Below are 12,449 nucleotides of genomic sequence, written 5' to 3'. Positions count from 1 at the left end.
AAAGGAAGCATTTGATTCGATGATTCTTTCTGCTCTGTTACGCTCTGTGACCATCATCCTGAAGAGCAGGTTGTCGGAGCCCAGGGCGTAGATGGAGTGTCACCATGGGCAGCGTCAGCACCTTGTCACGGTGACCGTGTCTGGGCTGTGACAGCTGGCCGATCTCAAATCCGGCTGCAGTTGTTCAGTGAAGGGTGATGCGTGAGGAATTAATATTTTATGCAAGATTTTGGAGGTGTTAATGCAGAGCAAATAGTAGTTTCATATTTACTATATTTCCTTCCCCATATGGCCCTTTGTCAATAAACTGCTTATCTATCGTCAGCTTATCTTCTGTCATGTGAATGTAATTTCCACATGAGAACAATGCTGCTGGCAGGCTATTGGCAGTGAACATTTTCTGAAGAATGGCTGCCTTATCAATAGTGCTATTGTGCCACTATAGTAAAGCATCCTATGCTATTACTGGCGTCGCCATCGTAGTGGATGTCACTGAGGCGTACAGTATGTGTGTTCATTGTTTATTTGTAGGCAGTGTGAGTTGAGTGGTCTTTTAGGAGCCTAGCTGACAGATTTGTGCCAGATTATAAAAACACCCCGACTCTGTGCCCTAACAAGACCTGACACTTTACAGCCTCGTTTTTTTTTTACCCTCACTAGAGTGAAAATGTATGTTGCAGCGATTACAGCCAATCAGAAGTTTGATGTTTAATATACAGTTGTGGAGAGGGATTTTGACAACTTTTAAAATTTTAGACAATGTTGGTGAAGAAATTCAATTTATCATAGTAAAAAAAAAAGGTAAATTTTCTGATTCAATTTATCCTTTTATCCATCCATTCATCAGTCTATCCATCATTCTAGCTATTCATCATTCTATCTGTCTATCAATCCATTCATCCATCCATAATTCTATTGGTCAGTCTATCCATCAATTTTTTCCATCATCCATCTGTCCATCTATCATTCTATTGGTCAATCTATTCCTTAATTTTATAATTCTAGCTATCCATCCATCATTCTTTCCATCCATCCATCTGTCCATCCATTTTTCTATCAGTCAATCTAACCATCATTCTGTCATTCTAGCTAATCATCTATTGTTATAGCTATCAAACCAACAATCCATCCATCAATCTATTGGTCAATCTGTCCATCCATCCATCCATCCATTCATCCATCATTCTGTTGGTCAATTTATCCATCATTCTAGCTATACGTCCATCCCTCCATCGTTCGTCTGGTCTATCTATCCATCACTCTGTTGGTCCATCTATCTATGCTTCCATCCATCCATCGTCCTATAGGTCAATCTTTCCATCTTTCTGTCATTCTAGCTATCCATCCATCCAAATCTAAATATTGAGCGGTCAAATTCTGCAGAAATTGAGAAATATGGAGATTTTTTTGTGAAATACTATGGTTCTGGGTGGGTCTGGACATCACTGGACATCACAGTTCAGTACTGAATAGACACTGAATAGTACCTGTCTTTCAGATGTCCTGCATGCCAGTGACATCCATATGCATGCAAACTCTCAACATAATCACTGTGACTGACAATAACAAGGAAAGCTCAACCCCACGAGTATTAAATAGCAGCTTCAGGAAGAACGGTTCCCAGGACAGGTTACAGGAAGTGGAGAGCACCTGTTATCCACCTCCACAGGAGTGTGTGTGCAGTGCATACAGTAAGTTTATGTGAGCATGCACCTGGCTGGAAGGAATGACTAATCGAGCCCTAGACGGAAGTGAGAAGCCAACTGTATCATGATGTCAGTGTCATCTGCTTACGTGCAGCCTCTCGCACTCTCGCTCTTTGACACCCGCATTACTGTCTCCTCATCCTGGTTTGTATATTCATTACTCATGTGTCGCTGACGTAAAAACCATCTGTCTTTTCTTACATTGGGCACTTTGCTTAAATTCCTCTTTTCTCATTCTGGTTGCTGTTGTTGTTTTGTTCCCTTAATCTCCCTCTTTCTCAGAGTCAATACTAGAGATTGACCGATAAAAGGATTTGCAGGTTCCAATAACTTAGTTGGGAAAAAAGTAAATTAACCCATAATTTTTAAAATTGCTGTATTGATAAAAAAAGTATATGGCATATTTATAATATTTTAATTTGTATTCATCTATAATATATTAAAATATAAATATTATGGTTGAACTTTATTTTACAGTACGTGTACTAACATGTACTTATAGTGTACTTACAGTGTATTTATCTAAGAAAGTTCTGGTAATACAAGGTAACTACATGGGGTAAGGTTAGGTTTAGGGGTAGGTTCAGGGTTAGTACCTAGTTATTACATAGTTATTGTAATTACTATAATAAGTACATAGTATGTACAGTACATGAGGAACAGGACTGTAAAATAAAGTGCTACCAATATTATTATAAAAAAAACTGAACTTTAACTTGCAATTTGTTACTTTACCTTTATGCAGCTGAGCAACCAATTATTCTGATTTAAGTCTCTCATCATATTTCATAATGTCATCCATAGAGGATTAGGGACACAAACACTGTGAAAGAGGATCGTTTCAAGTCAGACATGAATGAGATTTATGATGCGGTTCAGTGAGTCAGATGTTAATTCAGTATGCATTCTGGCAGATTCAGTGAATTATTTGTTTGAATGATTCAAAAATATTACTTTGCAGTTGTCTTTTGACTCATTAAAGTTGACTCATTTATTAAAAGAACTGGCTCAGAAGTGTCAATTCAGTAGTCAAATATAATTAATCAACTAGACTCTTATGAATTATTTGTTCATGAATCAGACTTCAGTTTTCTGTTTATTTGTTTTTACATGTGCATCCAGCAAGACAAGACAAGACAAGAGACTTATTATTTTCATGAACCATTACTTTTAAATCATTATCATTCATTTAGATTGTAAATTATCAACTTGCATAGAGTATCATTTATTTTGTCATGACACTTTAAATTTAGTAGCTCTGCCACTAAATAGTGATGCGTGAAATGCTTCAAAATGAATAGTGTGACACTTTTTATACAGTAATCTAAATTTTCAGATTGGCTCAGTTTAATTTCAGAAGTCATTTTAACCTGAATTAATTTTGTGACTGATATTTCTAAGTGGTTTTAGTCATATTCAGGTTCGTATAAAGGTGCTGTTGAACAGGATGAAGTAAACGGTGCAAAAAACTAACATAAGTGTTCATTTTCCCAGTGTCTTGAATAAATGAATCAAATTATGAATTGAATGATATATGTTCTTTTAAATGATTCAAAAAATTACTCTTCAGTTATGGTGACTCATTAAAGTGGATTTGTTTATTAAAAGAACTGGCTCAGAAGTGTCAATTCAAATGAATCAAAGAGACTCTTATGAACTATTAATTCATCTCAGGCTGGACTGTCAGCACTGTTTTTTGTTTGTACATGTGCATCCAAAAAGACGTTATAAAAGATGTTCACTTTTTTATTGTCAATGGTGATTTTTGCCATAACCATGTCTTTTAAATCATTATGATTAATTCATATTGCAAATGTCAACAATCTGATTTTAGTAATATTTGGGTGCTCACAGAGGTTTTTTTTTTAACAGGAAAACATTTTTAAAAAGTGTTAATATTTCCCTATATCTGATGGTTCCAAAAGCTTTTATCAGCACAAATGAAATGGTCAAAAACAATATCATAACTAACCTCTAGTCAATACCACCTACTTCTCAGCTCAGAGCCTCAGCCTCTCTTGATGTATTCTTTCTTTGGCTGTGCGTGCAACACGCTTAACACGTTCTGTCTTGAGAATTGAGCTGAAGTATTTTGAGTGCCATCTTTCTCTCTGTCTTGCAGGATGTGTGTGTGTGATATGGATCGTTTAGGACGGAATGAGTTCATTGGGGAAGTCAGGGTGGCCCTCAAGAAACTCAAGGAGGGAGAGAGCAAGAAATACAACATGGGCCTCGAGAGAATTGCACAGGTGTGTGTGTGTACTGCTATATATGGTTTATGAGGACACAAATGTGTATAATGACATGGGTACTACAATATAAACATGGTTTATAAGGACACTTCATTTGTCACTGTAAAACAAGGGTTAAAACATACAAAACTTTGTTTTATGAAATAAAAAAAATTGCCAGTAGTTTTCTGTAAGCGATAGGTTTAGGTGTTTGGTAATAGAAAATACATTTTGCACAGTATATAAAACCATTACACCTATGAAGAGTCCCCGCAAACCACAAATGCAAGCGTGTATATGTGTGTGTCATTGTGGCCATGTGTCCATTGGAATTTGTACTATGCATAATTTAATGTTTGGGCATTTGCTGTATTATTAATAACCTTTCTATGGTCTTACAGACCCGGGAGGGTAACAGCCAGGCAGTGGATCCTGGGGCTTCTGTTGCAGAAGAGGAGGTAAAGATCCGATACTTTCCATATACTTGAGACCTCTTCAAACTCGCTGTTTACTCTGAAACTGCCCTGACTGTAGAATACTCACGTTGAGAGCACAACGAGGACAAAGCCCCCATGATAAAAGGACCTTACATCTCAAAACGCCTATTAACAATAAAAAAAGCACTATCCTGAACACTTTTTCACTTTGGACTGATAAACTGTCCTGGTCAATAAGGTTATCATATTCAGTAGCTGATTATAAGGTAATTGTATTTAAAATAAATTTTAAACTTTTTATAGGATGTCACTAACGAAAATCTCTAAAATTATCGTAAACATTTTGAGACAAGTCTTATCATTTTTGCCTGTGCTATGTTGTATATGATGTTCTCTAACTTTAAGTATTTCTTTAATTTTAGCTAATATGTTTTGAAATTCTGAAATATATTAAATGAACAGCAAAACATCCTTTGCTCAAGGAGTTTCAAGTATATACTCACATCTTTCAAAAGATTCTTAAGCTCAGTACAGGTTGTATTTATTTGACAAAATTACAGTAAGAATATTTGATATATATATATAAAATGAAAAAAAATTTATGCAAATTTTATTATTCCATTTGTATACAATAAAGAACTACAAAAACAGTCATGTTGTTCCTAAGGGGATGTATAGCCTGGTTGTACCCTACTGACATATTGTTTAATGTATTATTGATGGTCTGAATATTGATCAGTGGAACCAAGCCTGTCCGTCTTTCTCTGTTTCTCTAGCGTGGCCGTATCCTGGTCTCTCTGATGTACGTCACAGAGAAGAGTTCTCTGATTGTGGGAATTATTCGCTGTGCTCACCTGGCCGCCATGGATTCGAATGGCTACTCAGACCCTTTTGTCAAAATGTGAGTCTCTGGTGCATTTTTTTAAGACTGAACATTGAAAAAAGTTGCTGGAATTGATAAAGAGGTGGGTGGGGGTCACATGTCCAGTATCCTCCAAGCCAAAAAAAAAACATGGAAGCTTCTAGTCCAAACGCCTATTCATGCCAAATCAAGAGTTTTTGGCATTGCAGAAGCAGAAAAAAACAGATCCCAAAAAGTTTTTTAGAAGTTTGAGATGAGGTTTTGTGTGATTTATGGAGACTTCTACCCCACACGAGTGGATCTAATGTTGTAATCAGTACCTCAAAGCACCGATGTTGTTCAAATAGAGTTAAAGCTTATTAGCAGACGAGTACAATCCCCAGGGCATTTGAGTCGATGGTGGGCATGATTATCATTTTCACAGATTTTATTTAATTTTCACATTTATTATGATAAAAAAACACGTTTTAACACGCATAATTTAGTTTGTCCTCTCTTGAATCATTGCATAGCACCACATTATGCAAACATAAGTACATGTTATTGCAATATGACTCAATTCATTGGCTTTGCCCTCCTCCTAGTTAGCATCATGGATTTCATTTCAAGGTGATTTATTTCTCTCTGCACCTCCGGTTGATCATAATTTATCCCCCTGTGGGTTCTTGCGAAGAGTAATTCAAAGCCCACCCACACAATAAGACATGAGGAGATTTTATTTAGAGGCATAGAGAATTATTGGGGCATAGAGATGGCAAGCGGAAAGTCAGAAAAAACTTGTTGTTTTTTTTTAACCTTGTTCTCTCAGCTTCAGTTTGCCGCCCGCGGTTTCCCATCACATGTTCTTTTATCATTTGCCATACCTCTTCTTCTCAACAGTATCCATTCCTCGCTCTCTCTCTCTCCGCTCAAGTCTGAAAAAGCATGCATAAATCTCGGACCACTCTCTCTCTCTGTAGATGGGGTCCTGTTCATTCTTATCGTGAATGTATTTTGATGTGTTGTGTGATGCAGAGGAGTTTTTTTTCCGCTATCTGCTCCGAGGAGATAGGATTTCCTTGTTTATCGTGCCAGTTACAGGCACTGATGGCCTCACTGGAGCAGTGGAAATCTATTGTTAGAGAGTGGACTGCTTTTATACAGCGGGATAGACTGCTGGGAGTGTGCGTGCGCATGTGTGTGTGACAGCTGCTTTAGCGCTTGTTTAGGACTAGACTTGTCAATATAGTTTAGGATAAGGTGGAAATTTTGGCTCCATCTCTCGTGACATGTATGACAGCATGGCTTGTTTGGATGCTGGGATTGTTTCTGCATTGTGACCGCTGGACCAGATGTTATTTGGCTTTTTGTCCGCTGAGGTTGATTCCAGTTATGGCTGGATTTAGCTGGAATTTATTGAAGCAGTAAACTCATTTTATTAGACTGGATTTTCTGCATCAGTCACTCGTGTCTTTTTAATAGCAATAAAGGCTTTATTTTTAATAATTTAATGGATTCTAAAAAATAAAATGAAGCGACATAATTGGAATACACCAATAATGTAAAAAGCCCAGTGTTTTCAGTGTCACCAATTAGCTAATGTAAATTATTTACATTCAAATATTAATTTATATATCAATTTTGAAAAAGGGCTAAATAGTAAGACTCAACAAAGAAGAGTAAATATTTGTATTTTTTTTCATGTCCTATGAATTTTCCAATTTAATTTTATTAATTCTTTTTTGTATTTCTATTTTATGTTTCTATTTTGAAATGTTTATTTTTTTTATGAAAAACAATTACAACAACAATATAACAAATGATACAGCTATAATTCAATGGATAAACTCCATGACAGCATGTTTATATACATTTTTTGTGGCTGATTTTTCTTTATTTATATTTGAAACAATTTACTTTATCAAAATCAATTATCATTCCTCCAAAAATAAAAATAATAATATTTCAGTTTGAAATAATATCTAGAAATTTTACCATTAAACCATGTAAATAATTTTAAACTCATTTGTTTGAAAATGATGGGATATAAATTAGTTTGACATTTTAATCCATTCTAACAGACGCTTCTCAGTCAAGTATTTCACTTAATTTTGTCAAAATTCCATTTGTGTCGGTCAGCTTCTAACTCTCCCACATTGGCCCCGGGTCAGCGGACCATTGTTATTGTTGAGTGCCAGACTGGCTTAGACTGTAATAGAGGGAACATGACACTGGACACAAGTAGAGATTAACTGTAGAGGGAAACTGGGGGTCAATCAATACTGTAGTCTTTCCATAGGGGGAAGGAGAAACTAAATCTCTATATTTAGAGAAGGGCAGCTAGTGACTTTCACGTGTTTTTTTTTTTTTTTTTTCTGAGATGTTTTTCTCGGGCAACACACAGTGTCTGGTTTTAACCAAAGAAGCTTAGGCAGGGAAGCTTACCCACAACTCTCTATCTCTTCTCTCCTGTATGTGAATGTAATCACCATATCCAGGTTGCCAGAAGGAAATCCATTTAATCAATGTGCTAGGGCAAGGCTACAGGCATTTTCAGAGAAATTCAGGAAAGGAATCGACACATCAGCTGTGTTCGAAACATCTCAAATGTGATTAACCAAGCAAATAATTTGTAGACATAGCCTTTCCGTTCAATAAAGTTATTTTTAGAGCAATCAGTGATTAGTTAATTATCTCCAGAGGAGATTATGTGCATGCGGAGGTAAACACTTCGAAATTCAGATTATCTGATAACTGTTACGCTTTAAAGAGATTTGTTTTCCTGGGTTGCAAAGATAAAAAGGCTAAATTAATGATTTAAAAGTTGATGGGCCACATTTGTGAACCATATTACTTCCAACATTTGATGCATTTACTAGCTAAACAGTATATTCAATGAGAAAGAAAGAAAAACACTTTCATCATTTAGTACTATAGTTAACTAAAACTGAAAATTAAATTGAAACCTTGAATTGAAAAAAAAATTTATATATATATATATATATATATATATATATATATATATATATATATATATATATATATATATATCATTAATTTGGTGAAATTAGCCACAAAGGAAATATGTTTTTTTTTATTTCGAAAATAAAAAGAATAGGAGGAGGAATGTATATTAAGAAAGTAAAATCAAGTCAGTTCTGATTTAATGTTGCAGACGCCTCTGTCAATCAGTTGCTTTTATAGTGAACAAACACGCACATGATAAACGGTAATCCAGTTGAGGCCAGCATTAAATGTCTGCTTTTTAGCAAATCAGAACATCACAAAATAATTAATATTCATGATTCAAGTACGCCTGGCACAGTTGTGCTGAGTCGCTGACAGAAAGTAAACTTCCTGAGGAGCGAAGACATGAACAACAGCAGAGAAGAAAAGCCTTCTTTGACAAACGTACGCATTTTTCTATATTCATATCATATCTGTCACAACAATGCCTTGTCTGGAAAGTTTTAGTTTTATGCTTTCAAGTACTTTCTCGCATGAGTGTGTCTGTGGAAACTAAGCATTTAAAACTAATGATATTTCTAATGTGTATTAAGAGGCTGATGAGATTTAGATGTGCCCCCACTTTTCAGATTGTGTGTGTATGTAATGATTATGAATGAGACCTTGTAGAGTTCAGCTCTATTTTCATCTGGCCCTCGGCATCACCACATAATTAGAACAGACAAGGGAATGCAGATATTATTGCACATGCTCTAATTAATGTCATTACATGGGACACAATTTCAATAGTTCTGCTTTCATCTGAACTTGTTTCAACGGCGAGACATTTAGGCTCACATTCAAATGTTTATTCAGACGCTTGGCATCGTGCACCGATTTCTTGAATGTGCATTTTTCACTAATTGCAGAAACAATTAAGTCAAAATGTAATTAGTGACTAATTCACATATACATGGATGCAGGTGCACATTAAAGTTGAAGTGTGTCATTTTCTTGATGTTAAAATACTTTCTCCAGTCTCAGTGCAGAGTCAACTACAGCAGGTTGACGCAGTGGCGTGAGTTAGAGACAGGACTGTCAGTTTGACTTATCAATGGAAGATGGAATAGAAGTATTTAGGAAAACAGTCATTATGGCATATTTACTTCATTTGTTGAGCAAACATTAATGAAGTACAGTACTGTTTTTTTTTCAATTTAAGTTAATTTATTAAAATATATTTAAATATATTACTCTTTTTATGCACTAAATTGATCAAAACTAAGACAAAAAAAAATTCAGATAAATCTTTTGAACATATTCATCAAAACTATATAAAAATATCAGTTTCCTTAAAAATCTTAAGCAGCACAACTATTTTCAACATTGATAATAAGTTGAAATGTTCTCGAGCAGCAAATCCGCATTTCAGAATGATTTCAAAAGGATCATGTCACACTCAAGAATTATGCTAAAAAAATTTTTTTTGCCATCACAGGAATAAATAACATTTTAAAATGTATTAAAATAAAAAAGTTACTTTATATTACTGTTTTATTTAGACTGAATAAATGCAGCCTTGGTGAGCTTATGAGACTTTCATAAAATATTATTAAACTGTTACAATAAACAAAGCTTTGAATAGTACTGTACATTTTCGTTTTAAGTATATATATGTTGTAATTCAGTCCGGACGTACTACATCCTACAGCACACTAGATTTCAGCATTGCCGTGTGATGACTCTCTCGTGGCCTCATTGGAAAGTAAAGTGTCTATTGGATATTTGTGACTCTGGGTGGTAGCAGTAGGCTATTCATGAATTTTTTAGCTAGTATCTTGTGTATTTGGACATAATGAATTTTGCATAATATAGAAGGGATGTTGGCACACATACACATTTTCAGTTGATGACACTAGGGACAGAGATTACCTTTACATTGAAAACATTGCTTTCATGGTGTACTTCTAAGTTCATGCATTTGCCCTTGGAATCAAACTCATGACCTTCAGTCTTGCTACTGTTTGAGCTACAGGAATGATAATTACATACTAATTTTATGCTGCTTGCACTAATTACAAATGACACACTTCAGCTTTAATATATGTAAATATTATGTAAAATGATTTTTTTTTCTTTTCTTCTTCTTGTTTTACCATGCCTCTTATGAACTGAACTTGCTCTGTAAGAATAGAGTCCAATAGACTGGGAGTTAACATATTGAAAATGTCATTCTTATTCATCAGAATTTGCCCTCGCTACACAATGATTTCCAATACTCAAGACTGTCTCATTGAACACGTAAATATTCTGTCCATAACAAATTTCTTCTTTCATTCAGGACTGACGGTTGTCATTGTAGACAGCTATTCCAGGACGACAGTTATTCTTTTAATTACCCAGATGATGACAGTTGTCTCCTAAGGGTTAGATCTGAAGTGAACCCTGTAGTATCAAGAATGAAATTTCTTGCAGCTCTTCTTGAGAAGGACATTATGTGCCTCATGCTTAATTTAATAGCATCTAATATTAGCATGCTTAGCATCAGTCAGTTTTGCTATTTAAACCAAGTTTATCTGCCCTGTAACTCTTTCAAGGTCTGACAAACTGTTGATGTCTTTGTCACAACTTTCCATGAAGACATGAAGGAAACAGCTGGAGCATGTCCCATGTCCCACGCCTGTCTATTCATTAGGCCTGGGGTAGGGGAACACATCCAAAAGTGTTGCAAATTTAAATGACGTCCAATTAATATCCAACACTTTTTACAGGACTTGTCAATAAAAAATTAATAGGATCACATTAAAAAGTCATTAGAAATGCAAAGTCATCCTGTCAGTGACATAAAGCTTTTCACACAGAAATAAAACATCATTAATATTCTGATTAATATCCTGACATGTACCAGCAAATCAGTCAATTAATATCTAAAGATTGGCTGATTTTATATTGAAACAGCACTCAAGCATCTACTATTAATTTCAACAGTGTGTCATTAGTCCAGTGGTTATTATCCAGTGGTAAATCATTTTTTGCACCAAACACACACTGTGCTGTTAAATGATAATCCGTCAATATTATCTACTTGACATTAAATGGAAACTGACAGCGTGATTGCAAGTGTGTTATTTCTTTTATACACCAGTTTAATAAAAATGAGCTTATAAGAAACTCATTTAAAGTGTCCCTATATCCCATTTTTACGGTTCCTAATATTGTTTTAGGAAACTCCTAAAATAGGATTACATGCATGCAGAATCAAGACACTTTCATTTTTTTCAAAATATGCATTTAATACCACCTTATTTTCCAGCTATTCTCAAACAATTCGTTTGAAGCAGTTCAAAGATTCAGTCTCTCTAAACCCCTCCTTTCCGTGAGCCTGCTCTGCTCTGATTGGTCAGATGGCCCGGTCTGTTGGGATTGATCTACCGTGTACAGTGCATGTCAGAAACGATACGCCTATTTCAATAGTTCTGTATTTTAAACACTTGATAGAAAATATAAACATCCATTAATTATCGTACAGGTTGTGATTCAGTGGAGCAGCTGGCCCAAATAAACAGGATACTGATTCATCTTTCAGCAGCAAGGGTTTTGTGAATCCCGCGTTGAACTCCCCGAGACTAGAGAGGCAGTCATCAGTAGAATGACGTGTTTGTGGATTTTGTTGGATAGTTTCTTGTTTTTGAATGTTTCAGTCAGTTGAATCACTGAAATTTAATGAATTGAGTTCAAAATTAAACAAATGGGTCACTCATAAAATTTGGTAATATATTAAAACAGCTGGATTTATGCAATTTATTATATATAATATTATTATTATTATATATTTTCTATACAGTAATATATGATTATATTTTCTGATGTATATTATTCACAAAATGCAGTGATATTTGCCAGGAAATGTTGCATTATTTAAATTCATTTTATCTGAGAGATTCTTGTGTTCGTTTTGTATGCTATGATCATTTTCTTTTGATCCTAGCAGCAGATATTCATCAAATGACAGAGAAATGCACCAAAACAGCATATATCCAGACCTACAGTCTAGTCATGTGTGTGTTCATCATTTTAAAGAGCTAATTTATGTTTCTGAATTGCAGTTACTTGATTAGTTAAATTATTTGAATTAATCAGCCTCCAACAACACAGATGCCCTGTGCAAATATACACCGGCACGATTCATTCATAGTGAATTTAATGTTGTTCTAAGTGTTATTAAAGTGTGTGCTGTGGAACTGCTTCGGGTACTGGGAGCAGGTTTCATAACTCATGGATCCATGTA

General features: G+C 35.0%; 1 protein-coding gene across 3 annotated transcripts in view; it reads left to right on the top strand.

Annotated features, from left to right (window-relative positions):
• Positions 1-12,449, top strand: part of LOC113107148 (double C2-like domain-containing protein beta) — a 37,312-nt gene that overhangs the window by 18,609 nt on the left and 6,254 nt on the right. For all 3 annotated transcript variants that reach the window (XM_026269434.1, XM_026269435.1, XM_026269433.1), the window contains 3 exons: positions 3,829-3,955; positions 4,339-4,395; positions 5,151-5,275. In XM_026269434.1, coding sequence (XP_026125219.1) covers positions 3,829-3,955; positions 4,339-4,395; positions 5,151-5,275 — 309 coding nt within the window. The remainder of the gene's footprint in view (positions 1-3,828; positions 3,956-4,338; positions 4,396-5,150; positions 5,276-12,449) is intronic.

This window comes from Carassius auratus, chromosome 8 (genome assembly GCF_003368295.1).
Source record: "Carassius auratus strain Wakin chromosome 8, ASM336829v1, whole genome shotgun sequence".
Lineage (NCBI taxonomy): Eukaryota > Metazoa > Chordata > Actinopteri > Cypriniformes > Cyprinidae > Carassius > Carassius auratus.
Note: the sequence above shows the minus strand (reverse complement) of the source record. Positions and strands in the feature narration are given on the sequence as shown.